We start from the raw sequence: 20,059 nt of genomic DNA on the forward strand, positions 1-20,059 counted from the left end.
AGAGACAAAGAAGACATAAAGACCCAAGTTAAACTTTTAGAAATGATCCCTAAAATGTCTCTGACAAAAAATAGACTTAATGAGCTTGATTACAGATTAGATGCTGTGAAAGGGTAGATGAGTAAACTTAATAATGTAGCAATGGAAGCCATTCCCCCAAAAAAGCACACACAAAAAAGAAAAGATAAAAAAGGTAAATAGAGTATGTGTGAATATTGGACTTCATCAAATTGCCATGATACTATAATTAGAGGCATAAAAGGAGACAAGATTGTTGAGGGAAGAGAAGGGATAGAAAAACAATGTAAATAGTGACCAAAGTGTTCTAAGTTTTGTTAAAATCATAAACATACTGTTCCAAAAACCTGAGCAGATCCCAGACACACACACAAACACACACATACACACACACACAAACACACACATACACACACACACAGAAAAAAACACACACACATAAAGAAAACAACACTCAACATCATCAAATTGGAAAAAAAAAAAAAAGATAAAGAAATGCTCTTCAAAGTAGCCAGAGAGAAAATACGTGTTAGATTCAGTGAACAACATAATGATAAAAGTAGATTTCTTATTAGGAGCAATGCAAGCAGGAGGCAGTGGAGCTCTATTTATAGAGTACTAAGAAAAACAAACTACAACCCAAAGCATTCTACAGACTCAATGCAATCCCTAAAAACATACTAATGACTTTCTTCACAGAAATAGAAAAAAAAAAAAGTCTAAAATTTGTATGGAACCACAAAATACCCTGTATAGCCAAAAACAACAAAGCTTAAGACATCACACCACCTGATTCAAAATATACTACAAGCTACAGTAACCAAAAACAGCATAGTAATGCCATAAAATAAGACACTCCGAATAATAGAACAGAGAACCCGGAAACATAACCATGTATTGACAACCAATTGATTTTCAACAAAGATATCAAGAACATACGTTGGAGAAAGGACACCATTTCCAATAGGCAGTGCTGAGAAAAAGTGGACATCCACATGCAGAACAATGAAAGTAGAACCCATCTCTCTCCAAATAAAAAATCAGCCCAACAAGGATTACAAACCTAAGTATAAGACCTGAAGCTATAAAACAACTAGAAGGGAACATAGATAAAATTCTTCAGGACTTTGGGCTACACAAAAGTTTTATGACTAAGACTTCAAAAGAACCGACAACAAAAACAAAAATAGACAAATGGGAGTTCATTCAACTAAAATGCTTCTGCAAAGCAAATGACAGATTGAAGACAGCCCTTAGAATGGGAGAGGGTATTCATGTGAACAGGTTCTAATATCCTGTTCGTCTGAAAAGGCATAATATCCAGTGTTAGAAAAGAGGACAAGGCTCTAAAACAACTCATTAGCATTAAAAAATCATTTTAAAATGGGCAAAGGACCTGAACAGACTTTTCTCTAAAGAAGACACACAAATGGCAAACAGGTATGTGTTTAAGGTGACTATTAATAATCAGGGAAATGCAAGTTAAAACCCAAATGAGATATCGTCTCACCACTGCTGGAATGGCTATCATCAAAACATAACAAGGCCAGGTGCAGTGGCTCACGCCTGTAATGCCAGAACTTTGGGAGGCCGAGGTGGGCAGATCACAAGATCAGGAGATCGAGACCATCCTGGCTAACATGATGAAACACCGTCTCTACTAAAAATATAAAAAAATTAGCTGGGCATGGTGGCAGGCTCCTGTAGTCCCAGCTACTCAGGAGGCTGAGGCAGGAGAATGGCGTGAACCCAGGAGGCGGAGCTTGCAGTGAGTCAAGGTAGCACCACTGCACTCCAGCCTGGGTTAAAAAGCCCCACCCGAACTCAAAAAAAAAAAAAAAAAGGAAAAAGCCTAACAAATGCCAGTGACGATGAGGAGAAAACGAAGAAAAAAATCACATGATTGTCTCAACGGTCAGATCAAATGTTTTCTTTCAAGGAAACATTTTCTTTGGTTGTTTTTTCTAGTCTTGTTAGAGCATCACACACAATAAGATTTGCGGTACAGAAGTTACAGGGGATGTTATTCCATGCAAAGTATCTGGATATCCCATACCCAACTCTTAGGTTACTTACTGAGAAATGCTAAAAGGTTACAATTTTGTATTTTCAAATATTCTGGTGGCCAGAAACCTCTTCCTTGGCAAGTCTTGAGTACAGGTGTCTGAAAGGATGACTAGAATTTAGGCAGGTATCGTGTGAGCAGTGGGGTCACACACAGGAAACGTTTCAGTCAAAGAGAAAAACAGATGGAGGCTGAAACACAGAGATCATATATTTGAGAAATAAGGAAATTCCATACTAATGGAAGCTGAGAGAGAACAAGATATGAACCACCCATTTCTCTCTGGACATCTCATTGGGATCTTGTCCCTTTCCCAGCACACCACTCATGTGGATTTTAAAACTGTCTCCTCTCAAAACATTTCTTGCACATCATTAGAGTCTAGCACTGGAATCAAGCTCAGTTTGATGAGACCAGGGAAGTTAAGCACCAAACCCAGGTGTTCTTAGAAGGGCTTGTAGGAGACAAGCGCATGTTGTCAAAAGCAGAGAAAGTGAGACTTTCCACTGCGGTTTAAACCACAGCTTCTGGAATTTCACTGGGCACACAAATCCCCTGAGGGTTTTGGTTAACATACAGCTGTACCCTCGGCATGTCTGGGTATGGCCCCAGATTCTCCATGTCTAGCAGCTTCCAGGTGAGGCTGATGCTGCTGGTCCTCCAAGGACATTTTGAGTGGCTTAGCTCCTATTCACCCTCCTCACTCAGGCACAGGTAAGACTCACCTAAGGAAGAAACCTTCTGAGAAGCACGGGTGAACGCTCCCTCCTCTCCTGGTGTCTTCGTATCTTTTGTGTTGCTATAAACAATACCAGAAGCTGGATAGTTTGTAAAGGAAAAAAAAGGGTTTATTGGGGTCATGCTTCTGATGGCTGGAAAGATCAAGATTGGGTATCTGCATCTAGTGAGGGACTCACGCTGTCCCCACTCATGAGAGAAGGCGAAGGGAGGCTGGCCTGTGCAGAGATCATTGGGAGAGAAAAAGCAAGCTTTTTTTCTTAACAAAGCTGCAGGGATGTAATTGAATCATATTCATAAAATGCTTAATACAGGGCGTAACACATTCAAGTGCTCCTTAGTTGACCGCAATCATTACTGACCTTGCTCATGAAAATTAGACCTCAGATAGAGGAAAGGCAGTGCCAAGGGTTTCAGGTTGTTTGAAACGAGCGAGATTAAAATGATTTAAAATAGAGGCCCAGGAGCTGAGGTGAGCATCCCCAGGTATTCTCCTGCCAACTCCACCAATGTCTCAGAAGCTGTTTTCAGGTGAAGTCAGCCAGGGAGGAAAGTGGGGGAGTCCGCAGAACCAAGGATTGCAACTTCATCCATGAGGAGGAGGCGTAGCCAGCCAGGCGGGGAAAGGCTGCTGAGCTCATCTGAAGGGTGTTCAAGGTTTTCTGGCCCCATGGTCCTGGGCCATCCCTCCCTGCCCCGGGCCTCATTCCTCAGCTGACAGCCACAACCTTGACAGAGGCCTGTGAGTCTGATCAGAAATCCCGCCAGGGCCCTGAGCGGGCAGGCATGGGAGGGAGGTGTCTAGGGTCACAGAAGACACTATTTGCTGCCTGTGGGATTGGGACAGGTTCCTTGAGAGGAAATTCGGGCACTGTAGGGGAGGAAAACACAGGACAGGGAGGCCTCTACCAAAAGGGTTGTGATGATGGAGACCAAAGTATCTGCAAACAGCCCAGCTCTGCAGGCGGTTCCCTGAACACAGCATTCCTAGGGGCATCTGTGTTATTTTGCCAGGGTTACCATAATAAAGTAGCACAGACTGGATGCTCAGAGAAAAGAAATGTCTTCTCCACTAATCTGTAGGTGATGTTAGAATCTGAGATCAAGGTGTTGGCAGGGTTGGTTTCTTCTGAGGCTGAACGAGGGCCTGTTCTGTGCATCTCCCTGGCTTCAGGTGCTTCTAGAAGGATGTGCTGTTCCCTGTCTTGTAGGTGAACACCCCAATCTCTGCCTCCGTGTTCATATGGCATTTTCCCTATGTGTGTCTCTGACCATGTTTCCTCATTTTTTGTTGTTGTTGTTGTTGCTGCTTTTCTTTTTGAGATGGAGTCTTGCTCTGTCGCCCAGACTGGAGTGCAGTGGTGCAATCTCGGCTTACTGCAACCTCCGCCTCCCAGGTTCAAGTGATTCTCCTGCCTCAGCCTCCTGAGTAGTGGGGATTACAGGTGCCCACCACCACCCCCAGCTAATTTTCATATTTTTAGTAGAGATGGGGTTTCACCATGTTGGCCAGGCTGGTCTCAAACTCCTGACCTCAGGTGATCCACCCGCCTCGGCCTCCCGAAGTGTTGGGATTACAGGCATGAACCACTGCATTCGGCTGCTTCCTCCTTTTATAACACCACCAGTCCTGTTGGATTGGGAGCCCAACCCACTTCAGTATGATGTCATGTTAACCATTACATCTGTAACCACTCTATTCCCATATTTAAGATCCCATTTTGAGGTCCTGGGGCTGAGGACTTCAATATCATTTTGGGGGGGGGGCTACAATGTAAATTTGTAACATTGTCTCTGTCACGGCTTGACCTTCCCCTTGGGGCTGTGCAGGTTGGATGTGCACCAAGTTCTCTGGTGCATTAACAACAGCCCAGAAAGACCCGGCCATCTGAAAAATGTCTTCTCTCTCCTTCACCCTGAGGGGCAGCTTTTCATGCTGTCTTTCTTGTTCTTTTCATGCTGACACGGGAGACTTCATCCTCTGCTTTTTTTTTTTTTTTTTGAGATGGAGTCTCACTTTATCACCCAGGCTGGAGTGCAGTGGCCGGATCTCAGCTCACTGCAAGCTCCGCCTCCCGGGTTTATGCCATTCTCCTGCCTCAGCCTCCCGAGTAGCTGGGACTGCAGAGCCCGCCACCTGGCCCAGCTAGTTTTTTGTATTTTTGGTGAGGCGGGAGTTCACCCGGGTTAGCCAGGATGGTCGATCTCCTGACCTCGTGATCCGCCCGTCTCGGCCTCTAAAGTGCTGGGATTACAGGCTTGAGCCTGCAGCCGGCCATCCTCTGCTTTTTAAGGCAGGGCTCTTTACCTTCCCCATCATCCCGAGTAGATGCCCAGGCTGGTTCCAGAGGAAGTGAACCAAGGAGAATTATGAATGTCCTTGAACCTTCGTAATTAGCCAGCCATCAGTATTCTCTGAATATCTGATCCACCCATGCTCTCTGGCCATCACCAGAGTGAGCAAATCCCTGACACATGGATAACAGTTGCTTCCATGGGCTCCCATCCAGGCTGGAAATTCTTGATTCATGGAATCAAGAATCTCCTTTCTCCACTGGGTGGGGCTAAATGCAGCTGCTTCCCTGACAGTGTCTCCCTGGGACACTAGGCTTATCAGCATCTCTCCTAAAGCTGCAGGTCCTGCCTGTCCTGAGCCCCAGCTCTGCTGTGGTCTTTGCATCTTAAGATCTTATTCAACTCCCCTTTCTGCCTCAGTGGACTGACCCGCAGGAAACAGTGGGAGATGCCCCTGCTCTCTTTCCCCAAGGTCTCTTCCCCTCAGTGACACAAGACCTGCTCTATCGACTGGCAGTCCCCACATGGCCATCCCAACCTCCACACTGCCCACTGTGCATGGTCACAGGTCACAAACTGATTGTTTACTTTGGGCAGATCACCTTCACAGTTTCTGCAGAACTGGGTGCTTCTTCTCACAATCAGGAATTCACAAGCCAGGTCAGTTCTAGAGATGAAACTGGGAGAGTAATGTGCATCACAGAGAATCTGGACAAGACAAAGTGGTTTTTCTGTAATTCTCCTGGAGCACATTCTGGTGATGTGTCCATCTCCCAGGACAGTCTTAGCGAGTTACATCCAACGCTGCATCAGGACCCACAAGAAAAGGCATCAGAACTGGCCTGCATGAGTGGCCAGCACGGTCCTGGGAGGAGACCCTGAGATGCCCAGTGACAGGAGAAGTGGGTTCATACGTTGGTAAGTAATGGAGGAACTGCGAGTGATGTGCTCCTCCAAGTACAGGAGCAGGCGTATTGGTGACCTGTGGCCTCATCTTATCTCAGTTATCTCTTTAGACCAACTCCAAGGAGTCAGCACATAGAGACTTCCGTCTGTCTCTGAGATCATCAAAGGGCTTCACATGTATTTTCTATTTATACTGCACCATCATGTTGTGAGTGAATTAGTTTCATCACAGCCTCACCCATCCTAGGTCTGAAAACTAATACATATACTTAGAATATTAATTAAGGAATACTTTCTTATCAATTATGTTTATTAAACTAAAAGATCACAACCCTCTCTTTTTTATCAGGTGCATTGTCTTCCATGGATTCTGTAGACAGAGGTAGGGACACTTCCTCTGTTCCCTCCATGACAGATAACAAAGGCGCATGTGTCAGCAGTGACATTGGGACATCCAGATGTCTGCTTAGTTCCTTGTGCCAGTCATATCCCCAGAAAAATTTGAGATCAGGATTTTATTTCTAAGAAGGTCAAGGCTGTTGAATTAGGACAGCTGTAACACTAGATACTGAAGTCTTTTAATTGAATAAACATAATTGACATGTGAAGTGGAGTCAAGATTCTTCCCATGAGTCTGGGATGAGGTGGGAGGAGGAGACTCATGGGAAGAAAGGAAGCAGGGCAGGAAGAAGCTGAAGTTTAGGCTCTGCATGGAATCTTGACTCCACTCACTTCTGTCATTGTGTAACCTTTCAATGTTGGTTCTGACATCAGTAAACTTGAGGAGAGGTTATGCCGTAAGCGTAGGGCTGAGGAAGGGTTATTATAAATATCTGGTCAAGGTTGTGCCTATAAAATATTCACCAAAGACTCTGAATATATTAAGGTCTCATAAGTAGTGTTTTGCATAATCTAGTGATACATGGTGGATGGCATTCCTCCTGTGGACAGCAGGAGGCACTGTGGGTGTATGGTTTGGGGACCCTAATAACTCCAAGTCCCCCAGTAGAGCTCACATGCAAAGGGTGTGACTGATGTTTCCTTTCAGGTCCAGTCTTTTGAGTACAATCCACTCTCCACTCCTGACACCAACCCGGCCCTTCTTGTGACCTCGAGAAATGACTACCCTGAGGCCATCAGCCCCAGAGCTCAACTATGAGCTCAGACATGCTGGGGAATAGAGAATAGATTTGGATTCAATGTTCCTCCCTTCTTGAGCTTCAAGAAGAGGATAAGATAGGAGCTGGTTGTGTCCAGGCTACACTGGGCAGCCACGGTCAGAGCTCTCAGAAGTGCCTCCCATCATGGCCTGTGTCTCCTTCTACCTCCTGCCCTTCATTTTCCCCACAGGTCGGAGCATCCAGGGAACTCAGGGAAACCCTTTCACTGTTATTTCCCCCTAGTACGGGTCCTCAGGGGCATTCTTTCCAGTTCTCCTGTGCATTCAGCATCATTCATGAACTTCTGTTTCCAGGTCTCTGTGCTCTGTCTGTGCTGACCCAGCCCCCGTCTGCATCTGCCTTGCTGTCAGCCTCGGCCAAGCTCACCTGCACCCTCAGCAGTGAGCACAGCACCTACACCACTGAACGGTATCAACAGAGACCAGGGAGGTCCCCCTCCTCCCAGTGTATAACGAAGGTTAAGAGTGATGGCAGCCACAGCAAGGGGAACAGGATCCCCAATCACTTATTGGGCTCCAGCTCTGGGGCTGAATGCTACTTAATTATCTTCAACCTCCAATCTGAGGATGAGGCCGAATATCACTGTGGAGACAGCCACATGTTTGATGGTGAGGATGGGTGAGCCATAGTGACACAGACAAAGAAGTGAGGCCAAAACATACCCCTCCCCTTCCTCCTCAAGGACTCAGAGTGAGAAGCCCTATGTCCTCTCACTGGCCCTGAGAATGTTGACTCTCTCCCTTGCAAATCTCATCATCCCACATGTCCTCCCTCAAGACACCCCTAGGCAGAGGCAGATGCAGGCCATGACTGAGGCCATTTTGATAACTCATCATTCTGTTTCAGCACTTTGGGAGACTGAGGCAGGAGTATTGCTTGAGCACAGGAGTTTGAGGCTGTGAGGTATGCATGTATGTGTATATATCGAGACAGAGAGAAAGAAACTTAAAAGAAGAAATTGGTTCATAGGATTGTCATGTCTGACAAGGATAAAAATCTCTTGGGTAGGCTGAAGGCTGGAAATTCAGATAAGAGTTGATGTTGCAGTCCTGAACCTGAATTCAGCAAGACAGGATTTAAGAAATCCTCAGTGTTTGCTCTAAACACTTTCCTTTTTTTCTTTCTTTTTCTTTTTTTTTTTTTTTTTGAGACAGAGTCTCACTCTGTCACCCAGGCTGGGTCACAGCAATGAGATTTCAGCTCACTGCAATCGCTGCCTCCCAGCTTCAGGCGATTCTTGTTCCTCATCCTCCCAGGTAGCTGGGATTACAGGTGTGCGCCATCACACCCATCTAATTTTTGTATTTTTATTAGAGATCAAGTTTCTCCATGATGACCAGGCTGGTCTTGAACTCCTGGCCTCAAGTGATCCTCCTGCCTCCTTGGCCTCCCAGAGTGCTGGGATTACAGGTGTGAGCCACCAGGCCTGGCCTGCTGTATACACTTTCTACTCATGAATGAGGCCCACCACATTGTGATGAGTAATCTGCTTATACAAAGTCTACTGAGTTAAATGTGAGTCACATCTGGAGAATATCTTCACATAAACTTCTATATTTGTATTGGACAAAATCAACCTGGAACCACATCCTAGTCAATGTGCCACTTAAAATTAACCATCACTTAAGCCAGCATGAAGATAGAAAGGAATCATTTTTTTAAAAAATCAAAAACAGAGACAGAGAAAGGGAAAGAAAAACAAGGAACATATCCATTGATTGTATTTTTTTTGAAAAGTCATTTTTAGAAACTTTTCTAAAAAAAAAAATCCAAAAAGACACAGAAAGAATCTGTTAGTCAAAGATAGAATAAGTGACTCTCAGAGAGCGGACACAGGTTGGTGGTTGGTGGAGTCCTGTCCATCTCTGGGGGCATTTTCTAGTGTGGGAATGCATGTTCCCAGATATATTAGCAAGATACAATTTTCTCAAAACGACAGACAAGGATAGTGTGGAAATCCTCCCACCACAAATTGTGAACAGTGTATGATGAAAAAAATAATAATAGTCATAGAAAAAGATGGCGATGATGATGACAATGACTTAAGTACACAACTAAGGTTTAGTGATAGAAAAATCAGGTGTTCTCAAATTCAACGCAGCTTTTCTTATAGAAAGGGGGCATCAGTCTTAGTTCCCATATATTTAGGAATTGAGGGTCCCCATGAGGGGTCACTGCATTTCTCTGGACTTTCATCTTTATCACAGAAGAGCTACAGCTTACCCTGCAGTCTTCAGTCTGCAATCAAAAACCATGGACCAAAGAACATTTCAGCACAAGACTCCATTATGGGAATTGCACCTCCCCACCTTCCTGAAACCGTATACACGACCTTTCTGTGCTGACCTGAGAAAACCACAGTGGATCACACTGGCTCAAAGTGAGGCTGGACTCCTTTGTCCCCACCCTCCCAGGTGGCAGGTACTGTGGGGTCACCGGGAGGAGAAAAGTTCTCCTGGGCTCGGTCTCGTCCACCAGCAGGGGGCAGCAGAGCTGCAGCCAGGAGCAGCCGGGACAGAGACTGGGGCTGCCCCAGTGGAGCTTAGGGGTAGGCAGCCCGTCCAAGGTTCAGTCCCAGGACTGGAAGTCAAGACAGTCCACCCTATTGCTTCTGGCTACAGTGACTATGTTCTGAGGGTCAGACTCACACAGCATCACCCAGGACACTGACAGAAGCCAGGGCACAATGAGAGCCTCACCTGGGAAATGCAGCTGGAGGTGCCTGGGCCCAGGTGCCAGCCTGGGCAGCTCCCACAGTGCTGGGATTCCCTGGAAGATGCTCCAAGGTCGAGGTGCTCTAGGAGGGGGCCCAGCGTGAGAGAATGGGGCTCCCAGGGCTCGAGTCCTTCACCCAGGATGGCCACCTGAGCCTCCTGCCACTCTCAGGGCCTTGCCCCTCCCTCTCCAGCAGTGTCCTGGGGAGGTGAACCCTCTATCCTGGGCACTTCCGGGGACGCCCGATCCCTCCTCCCTCTGCCTCTCCTTCCAGGTCCAGGCTGACTCTGACTCAGGGGGCAGCCCCTGCGCTCAGCGGAGTCTCAGGTGGGTGGGGTGGCACACTCAGGGCCCTGGTTCCTGGATGGGGCATCCCCAGCCTCCTGGAGGAGATGCTTTCCAGAGGGAAGGGGATTCTCACCTGCCTCAGGCCACAGCTCTGACCGCGAGGCTGTCCTTGGCTCAGTGACAGAGTCTGCCACATTGCAGAGACCAGGCACCACCCATCATCCAGAACTCACACTCTGTGCAAAGGCCATGTCCCTGGGATGTTTGCAGAGACCACTGGGCCTAAAGTTGCATTTCCCATCAATATTTCATGTAAACTTGTAAAAAGCACCAGAAAACCACACTGGACTGAGAACCCCGATGATTTTCTGGTGCCTTTTACAAGTTTACATAAAATAATCATAGAAATAAATAAATAAATAATGGAAGAGCTGAGAATGGCAATGGCTGGTCTATGTGAGGATGAGGAATGGCCTAGAAGGAGCAGCACCATGGCTGAAATGAGAGCAGATGTCCCGATGACGCCACAGGGTGTGTGGTTGCTTAAATGACCCATCTGCTCCTACTGAAATAATTAACAAGTATCCTGATGACACAGTACATTATTTAGATGAAATGACCAGGATGGGACTAAGCAATTGTGGTGGACCCAGAGAGGAGATGAAGGAGGGGGAATATAGTGGCTTTCTGGTCCACCTGTTGCTGAGTCAGGCATCATCAATGATCTCTCAGCAAGGCCCAACTCAGCCCCATGCCAGGTTCCTAAAAGGCCTGCAGCCCTGCTGAGCATGGCCCAGGACAGACCACAGGTCAGAGAGGTTTGGGACAGTGTCATATGGCCAGTCCCCAGGAAGGTGACTGTGATCACAGGCCTCAGAGGTTGACGATAATTTTCTGACCAAAGACCCAACTTCTTCAGTCACCTGTGCTGCCCCCACAGCTAGTTTGAGTGACATCTTTCAATGAGGAGTCCCAGAAGATAGAAATTTGCATGAACAACAAGCACTTACTGCCCCATAGGGCCTGGGAAGGAATAAGAGAAGCCTAGGGAGCCCAGCTGTGCTGTGGGCTCAGGAGGCAGAGCTCTGGGTGTCTCACCATGGCCTGGATTCCTCTCCTACTCCCCCTCCTCACTTTCTGCACAGGTGCTGCTCCTAGGCCGTGACCCAGGCTCAGTCCCCATAGACCCCAAGTTGGCCCTGCCTTGAACCCTGTGCTAAGCCCAGACACAGCCTCAGGGTGGGACCCCTGGGAATGGGCTCTTCATCTTCAAGCCCCCTCTCCTGTTTTCCTTGCAGGCTCTGCGGCCTCCTATGAGCTGACACAGCCACCCTCGGTGTCAGTGTCCCCAGGACAGACGGCCAGGATCACCTGCTCTGGAGATGCATTGCCAGAAAAATATGCTGATTGGTACCAGCAGAAGCCAGGCCAGTCCCCTGTGCTGATCATCTATGAGGACAGCAAACGGCCCTCTGGGATCCCTGAGAGATTCTCTGGCTCCAGCTCAGGGACAGTGGCCACCTTGACTATCAGTGGGGCCCAGGTGGAGGATGAAGCTGACTACTACTGTTACTCAACAGACAGCAGTGGTAATCATAGCACAGTGACACTGGCAGATGGGGAATTGAGACACAAACCCCTTCTTCATCTATTTTATCCTCTCCCTCCAGCCCCAGGACGGCTGTGGACCAACCCATAAGCAGGTCTGGCAGAGTTCACCTGATTAGGAGATCCCTAAGCTGCCTTTCCCTCCACTTCTCTGGGCAGACTTTACAGGAATGAGCCAGGAGTGGATTTGGGCCTGGCAGGGCCAGACTGTCCTGTGTTTCCTTGCCCATGGTTTGAGTTGTGAATGGCGAGTATGAGTGGAAAGGCAGACATAGTGGGACATCCATGTAGGCATGAAAACCCCATAGTGACAGGGGAAACTTTTAGCTCTCAGTTCAATGCAGTTGTTTTACTCTTGGAAGAAGCATTTCCCAGTGCAACTAAGACTCTAGACTCACAGAGCCTGAGGTTGTTGGGGAGGACATTAAATTTTGCTAATGGATCACTAAGGATGTTTTTGAGTGGAGCCACTACAATTTCTTCCTTGATTCCTGGACTCATGGATCCTGACTGTGGGAGAAATAGTGCATACTGGGCACTGCTGTACAGTGCCTGCCCCGTCCTCAGACATTGCCCAACTCTACATGTTTTTGCCATCCTGTTGCCACAGTAACTTAGTCTTCAAGCAGACACTAAGCCATTCATATAAGCCAGATGCCACAGAATATTGGTGAAGATGGTAAGACACTTGAACGCCATGAGGATGGGCCCATGGTTGCTGTTTATTTGCTGTGATTTGAGTTCCTTGGTCAAAGCCCCCTGTGGAATGCCATCATGGTGGGTGAAGCATTCTGTAATCCAGAGATAAAAGGTTTGGCAGAAGCATTGCAGTCAAAGAAACCAAATCCCTATCTATACTAAGTGTCTATTCTGGCAAGAGCAAAGAGCTATCCCTGCCATGATGGAACAGCTTTAATGAAATTAATATCAACTGGCATCCTATAGGGATCTTCCTGTTGGTCTTTGCTGTTGGCAGATGGTCACTCAGCAGTAGCTACAGCCAGGTCAGCTCTAGTGAGTGGCAGTCCACTTTGATGAGCCCATGGACAGCCTCCTTTTCTGCAACCATGGGGCATTTGTTATTGGGCCAATTGGGCAATGACAGCAGTGGTTGGGGCAGACTGCCAGGTGTCTGCAGAGTCACCCATCCTACCAACCTGTTTAGCAAAATCAACTCCTTCTCATGTCAAGACTTTACAAAATATTCACATAGGAGATAAATATCCTCATGCTTTCTGCTTGCTCACACATCTCTCCCTCAGACACAGTTGTGATCAATATTCTGATTGTATTTCCTGTGTCTCTGAACATCTTTGATCGTCTTCCAAGTCCCTGAATCACAGCCCATGGAACCTCTGTCCATCTCTCTTTGCAGATGACATGAACCAGGTACACTGCTCTAAGTTCTGCCTTAAGGAAAGTGTTCCTCCACCACTGCTGTTCAGGAAGCCCAGAGGCCAGGTGGGATACTAGCACTGTCCACAGCAGGGAGGGCTGTCTGTCCTGCAGAAACCTCTGTATCCTGAGCCTGAGTACCTCTTCTTAGACAGGTGGTCCTGGGGAGCCCCTCAGGAGGCCCAGGCTGTAAGGTGAGAGGATGGCCATGGGGCAGGAGTTAGGCCATGTCTATTTGGCCACCTTTTCATGCAACTTATTTGTGCCTTGATCCATCAGGTCTCAGGTACAGCCTGGCCATGTGATGGGGAGGCCACTGCAAAGGGCCATCTGGGACTGAGGGTCAGATAATACTCAGCTCATTGGCAGCTTGTGTCCTATGGTGAGCTCTGTGGCCACAGTCATGAAGAGCCCCTGCTGAGGCCCAGGAGCCTCCCCAGTCTTTCTCTGATGGAGCTTTCTGCTCATTTAGAAAAATAGCAATGAGGAGGTTGCTCACCTACCTCAGGTCTAGGGACACTAGGACCACCTAGACCATATCCATGATCTTGTCTGATTATTCTGATCCCTTGTTGGCTCAGCTATGCATTAGTGTAACCAAGCCACCATGTCTTAGGCACTAAAATGGCACTACTTGGCCCCCGCCTACCCTGGGATCCTGTCAACTGCATCTTGGTACCCAATTCAGTTCTAGCACCACTAAGAGAAATCTATTTTTATATTGACAACAGGAAACATTAGTTATTTCAACTGTGGAAATGTTATAAGACAATAGTGTAGAAATGTTTTAAAAGACATTTTATGAACAGTGAAAGACCTTCCATTAAACCACTCAATAAATTGCTCCGTAAATGGCCAGCCCAAAACCTGAGTTCAGACCAGGCACCGCCTCGGTGTTGGGACCTTCTGGGAATGGGTCTCTGTCATCAACCCCTCTCTAACCTCCTCTCTGTCCAGCCTTGTGCCTCCTACATGCAGGGACAGCTCCCCTCAGTGTCAGTGGCCCTGGGACAGATGACCACGATCATATGCTCTGGAGATAACCTCAGAATAAACACGCATTTTGGAAAAAGCAGAAGCCAAGCCAGGCCTCAATGATGGTCCTCTAGTATAACAGCAACCAGCCCTCAGAGACCTCTCCTTAATTTTTAGGCCACAAACTAGGGAACATGGCCACCCTATTAGCAATGCCCAGGCCGGGGACCAAGCTACTACTGTGCCTCAGATTGTGCAGTGGGGGCAGCTGGCAGGGACTCACAGTGACACAGACAGATGGGGTCTTGTAACACAACTGTCCCACCTTGGCCTGGTTCTCATTCTCACCTGCCCTCTGAGCAGCTGTAGGTCAGGCCTCAGGGTCAGGTGTCCTCTCTGGTCCTAACCTGGCCCCTGCAGGGCTGGAGATTTGGAACAGCTTTTCCATACTCTCAGGGCCTACATGTGTTCAATAAAACCTGTACAGGTGGAAGCTCATTACAAAGCTGCAAGGACCTTTTACAAGTTTGTAGTACACATGAGGACTTTAGGAATCCATATAGTGTCACGTGGCTCCATGTGTAATCACACATCACACAGGGAAGGAGAGAGCTGTTTCACAGGATGCAATCCTGCTGGAATTCCTCTTTTTCTTGGGTAGAAGCAGCTTAGTGGAGGCTGTGTCTCCTCTGGTTTCCTAAATGTGTTGACTCCACATTCTAATGGGGCACCTGAGGCCTGAGGAGGACAGGAGACCCAACCCCTGTGGGCCTCGAGGCCCTTCTTGTCCTGACATTTCACAGAGACTGCAGAGGAAGTGCAGACCCAACCTTGGGTCCCACCTGGGGACTGTCTTCAGGGAACATTGATCTTCCACAGTCCCCAAGTTCCCAGCACCTGCCCCCATAGGTCTGACCTGACTGGGTGTGTCTCCAGCTCCCTAAGAGCTTGGATTTTTATCGTTGGAGTCTGGGCTGCTTTCTGAGGCTCTCACTAAGAAACCCTTGGTTCCAAGTGCAGGGCTTGCCCCTCTGCTGCATGTCCCAGGGCTGCAGGCACAAGGCGCAGGTCCTACAGGGTGAGGCTGGCACCCTCTTCCAGGAGGGATCTCTCATCCCAGGCCCCAGGGCCAGGTTCACTGGGCTTTCTTTTCTCACTTGGAATCTCTCAGTCTTTTTGTTTCCTTCTTTAAGAGTACAACTGCTTTTTTGGTGAAATCATGTGTATACATCAAAGTTAACAGATTACTGTCACAAGCACATATATATACAGACCCTCTCCCTAGGTGGGATAACTGTGGACAGTCTGCCATAGTCGTCCTTCTCTCTCTCTCTATCACAAGTGAGAATATTAATAGCACTCTTCTATGCAGACCATATCATATTCTCCAGCCGCACAAGAATGATTCTTACAGTTGCTTAATTTCCTGCCTTTCAGGACCCTGAAATTTCCCATGTTCACATTTGGTTGCCATTTCTCTCTGATCCAGCAGCATTCCTTGGAAGTCGAGGCTTATGAAGCATTTTGCAAAAAGTTCCACAGGAAAACTCAAGTTCCTGGTGCACAGTTGGACCATGTTCATTGCGTGCAGCAGAACCTTGTTCCAGTGTTGAGTCCATTTTATGTTTTAACCATCAAAGGGACGGGCATTATGACTTTTGGGCACTGAGTCGATGGAGGGAAGACAGCAGCCAATGATGACCTTAGGCACTGACGTGTATGTGGCCAGTGTCTATATATGGATTTGGAACTTGAAGGTGCTGTTCATTCTGCAGATGGAATTTCCAGCACCGAATCTCCACCACACAGCCACTAGCACTTGGCAGACGCTCTGTAAGAGGAAGCCCTTCACTGCCAATCACAGCCATTACACGGGTGAAGGTGAGAGAGACTTTTAATAGCTATTACCTCTCAAAACAAACTGAGGAATAAACTCAGGTTCACAAAGTGACTTTGAGGGAACAGCCTGAGGAAGCAAGTTAATTAGCAGCAGAAGGTTTTGCCCAGAGCAGGAGGAATCGCAGGATCAGTGAGGACCTAGTGATACCATGGTGTGGAGGTGCTGTGAAGCATGGTGACATTCAAGAAAACCTGTTCTCTACAAAAACCTACCTACCCACAGGCACAGCAGACACCCCAGCTATGCCAAGGGCTCTGTCTTCCTCTAGAGTAAGAGCCTGGTGGCAAGCATGTGCCTCTGAAAGCCAGGTGCCTCATCAGTCAGCTCTGCACAACTGAAACAAAAGGAAAACTACTAGAAAACTTTCCAGAAAACAATCAACCTGCTTGTGCTGGTGCATTGATGGTGACCCAGGATCAATGGAAGTAACAGAAGCTTAATTTCCTCATGGCTGCATGATGGACACCGGGAGGGAAGTGTGGAACCAGATTAACCAGCACTCTAAGTGGCTTCAGCCCCAGGTAAGCAGGAACAAGTGACGGGGCTGAGCCCACTTGTGTCTAATCAGTCCCAGCCTCAGCAGGTGCATCCTGGAGACCACCAGGGAGTGTGTGTGCTCAGCCCCTCCCAGATTGCTGAGTGTAACCAGGAAATTGCCCTCCGCACACCTGCCCGCACCACACACCTGCCCCCAGCTCCTCACTTACAAGACAATATCAAATCAGACATGGATTGGTCTGGGTCCCAGATCCCCTCAGGTTGCCGCCGTCCTCTCAGATCCCCACACAGCACTCTTCCCCTCACACTCCTGTTACAGGTTACTCTTTTCCAATATGATGGGGGTTTGTTTTCACTCTTTCTGTATTTTTTGTATTTTCATGGGTAAGCTGAGCCCCTTCTACCTGGTCTTGAGTCAGGCAGGGGCCACACAGAGAAGAGGGATTCCTCCCCTGGGGCCAGCAGCCCATGGATCAAGGCATCAGGGACCTGAGCAGCAGGTTCTGTTCCTATGCCTGGACCCAGGAGGCCCCTGAGCCTCCAGCAGCCAGTATGGAGCAGCCACCAGAGGGGCAGCAGAGAGTCGCCTGGGAAAGCCACCTGGGGATGGCGTGGGCCTGGGCATCAAGGAGATGCTGACGTGCAGGGAGGGTCAGCGACCATGACCTACACCTGGAGGGAAATAGGTCCTTCTTTTTCTAGAGTATCATCCTTGACACTGATGTAAAAATTCTAGAATCAAATTTTATCTTCAGCTCTTGTAGATGCTCCTATTTCCCTGACAAAGGTCCAGGCACTTGACTTCCCCACACACCCTCTCCTCACACACCCAGTTGTGCTAAAATGCTGTCCCTGTCACACACACTGTCCTTCCTGAGGTTACATATGTCCCCCTCCCTGCCCTATGCCCTGGGAGCCCCTGTCCTGTAGACATGGCAGCTTCTCCGTCCCTGGCTGCACCCCATCTCCAGTGTCCCTGGGCATTCCCATCTCTCTCCTGGGAAAGCTGCCAAGTCACAGCTCTAGATTTCCTTGTGAGGCACAAAATAGTTGCTCATTAACCTTCTGTTGACTTAATTAAGTTTTTAAGCCCTTGATTTGTTTTCCCCAGCAACTGAAGACGCCTTAGTCATAATAAACATTCACTTCCAGGCGTCTTGCAGTTTGCTGACCCCTCTCATTCTCTCATGGAGCAAACATTTTCTTGACCTCCTTATCTGTCCCTGGTCCTCACAGCACCCTGGGGACACTGGGGCACAGCATCTATGACCTGCCCTAGAGCTCACAGCCAACGCAGAAACTTGGAGCATCCCATGGATCTTCCAACACTCCGTGTGCACTCGGCAACCAAGAAATTTTCTTCTCCTCTAGCACTGAGGAGCTGTGCCCTGGGGTGGGGCCTGTACCTATCCAAGGCAGGTGCTGTCACCTGGAGAGTGGGGACAAAGAGGGTCCCTGTATTAGGTTCTGGAAAGTGTCTTCAAAAATAGATTTAGGCCTACACCCAAAATCTCCTCACAGACACAAATTATTTATGATCAGCACACATCTAGAGGCCTAGACCAAAATTCACCACCTCCCTCCTGAGTCAGGATGGAATGGAGGAGGGGACTGGGGACCCCAGATAATTTCCCTGTCACCACTGTGACTCCATGGCCACCTCCTGCAACAGTCAGGGACAATCCCATAGGAGGGGCTTCATATGTCATAGGAAAAACACCCAAAGTCACCTATGAGCTGTACCATGACCAAGTGAGCCCAGGAGGGGGACTGAGCACAGGGTGGTGTGGAGATATCTGCAGAGGCTGTGGAACCAGTTTGTAAAGGAGATACTGTAGGCTGAGGGTGAGAGTGCAAGGCCACTCCTCCCCTTCTCTGCATCCTTTGGGGCTGAGCCCTTCTCTGGAAACCACAGATCTCCTCCAGCAGCAGCCCTGACTCTGCTGATTTGCATCACAGGCTGCTCTCTTCAGCAAGGGAATAAGAGAGGCCTGGGAGGAACCTGCCCAGCCTGGGCCTCAGGCAGCAGCATCGGGGGTGCCTAAGCCATGGCCTGGACCGCTCTCCTTCTGAGCCTCCTTGCTCACTTTACAGGTGCTGCCCTCAGTGTCCCAGGCACCTGCCCAGTCCCAAGGCTCTGCGTCCAGCCTGGCCTGACAGTTACCTCAGCAGGGCCCTGCCTGTGGTATGCAGGATGCTCATGATCCTGCTGCAGGGGGAGGGGCTGTTGGGGGTGAAATGTCCCCATACTGTTCTTCTGTGCTCATGATCCCCTGAGGACACTTTTATTCCTGAAACTCAGGCCAGGCAGGTGGGAAGGCGTTCTTGGGCTGAGCCCCTCAGTTTCAAGTCTATTCTATTCTCTCCCCTTTTCTTGCAGGCTCTGTGGCCTCCTATGAGCTGACTCAGCCACTCTCAGTGTCAGTGGCCCTGGGACAGATGGCCAGGATCACTTGTGGGGGAAACAATATTGGAAGGAAAAATGTGTACTGGTACCAGCAGAAGCCAGTGCAGGCCCCTGTGCCGGTCATCTATGAGGATAGCAAGCGGCCCTCTGGGATCCCTAAGCGATTCTCTGGCTCCAACTCGGGGAACACGGCCACCCTGACCATCGATGGAGCCCAAGCCGGGGATGAGGCTGACTATTACTGTCAGGTGTGGGACAGCAGCACTGCACACAGTGACACGGGCAGATGAGGAAGTGAGACACAAACCCTTTCCCCATCTGTGTCACCCTCTTTCTCTAATTCCAGGAGTACTATGAACAAAGCCATAAGCGGATCTGGTTCAATTTTCTTTAATCTCTGCCCCCAGCCTGTCCCTCCCTCCAGTGCTTCAGGCGGGGTCTGCAGAAAGTGCATCAGAAGTTCATTTAGGGTGATGTGATGGACTGGCGTTTTGGTGACTCAGCTGTGACTTGGGAAAATAGGGCCTGTATGGAATATCAGACTGATGTAGACATCCACAGTTGGCTCTGGATTTCCATAGGTGGTGACAGGCCAGTCCTTGCCCCAAATGTCCTAGATCAGTCCCCAGAACTGCTCAGCTCAGGCTCCCGTGGTAGCTGGGGCAGAAAACAGACTCCTCCAGGTTTATGCCCTGCCTCAGCGAGGTTAGGTTTCATGACTGCCTGAGGCCAACATCTCAAGACTCTGCCTCAATACAGGAGGACCTAAAAATCCTCCCAGTTCCACAGCTCCCTGTAGGAAACACTGAGGCCTCAATGAGAATCAGGGTCTCCTGCCCGGTGTTGCCTCCCTTACCTCCTTTCACATCCTCTGTGCATGCAATTCCCCATCTCAGAGTCTGCTTCCAGGAAACCCAAATTAAGATCACCAGCCATCCCCAATATGGGGCCATGCGGGAAACTCAGTAGGCCACAGTACACTGGAAAGCATCCTAAATTAGCATTGTAAGTATCCACATGCCCAGGGAGATCTGAGTGTTTCTTGCATTTGTATGGAATGAAAAGGGAGC

General features: G+C 48.5%; 1 long non-coding RNA gene and 3 gene segments (V, D, J or C); 3 read left to right on the plus strand and 1 right to left on the minus strand.

Annotated features, from left to right (window-relative positions):
• Positions 1-20,059, plus strand: part of LOC103888259 — a 641,220-nt gene that overhangs the window by 402,786 nt on the left and 218,375 nt on the right.
• Positions 1-20,059, plus strand: part of LOC101024006 — a 644,330-nt gene that overhangs the window by 386,868 nt on the left and 237,403 nt on the right.
• LOC110740624 overlaps positions 1-20,059 on the minus strand; it is a 61,305-nt gene that overhangs the window by 6,857 nt on the left and 34,389 nt on the right. For both annotated transcript variants that reach the window (XR_004178849.1, XR_004178848.1), the window contains exons 2-3: positions 2,809-2,901; positions 2,095-2,274 (exon numbers count right to left, since the gene is read on the minus strand). This is a non-coding gene — a long non-coding RNA (uncharacterized LOC110740624). The remainder of the gene's footprint in view (positions 1-2,094; positions 2,275-2,808; positions 2,902-20,059) is intronic.
• Positions 18,518-19,736, plus strand: LOC116270688. The segment is given in 2 exon segments: positions 18,518-18,676; positions 18,963-19,736. Coding segments are annotated over 2 exon segments (363 nt in total).

This window comes from Papio anubis, chromosome 16 (genome assembly GCF_008728515.1).
Source record: "Papio anubis isolate 15944 chromosome 16, Panubis1.0, whole genome shotgun sequence".
Classification (NCBI taxonomy): Eukaryota; Metazoa; Chordata; class Mammalia; order Primates; family Cercopithecidae; genus Papio; species Papio anubis.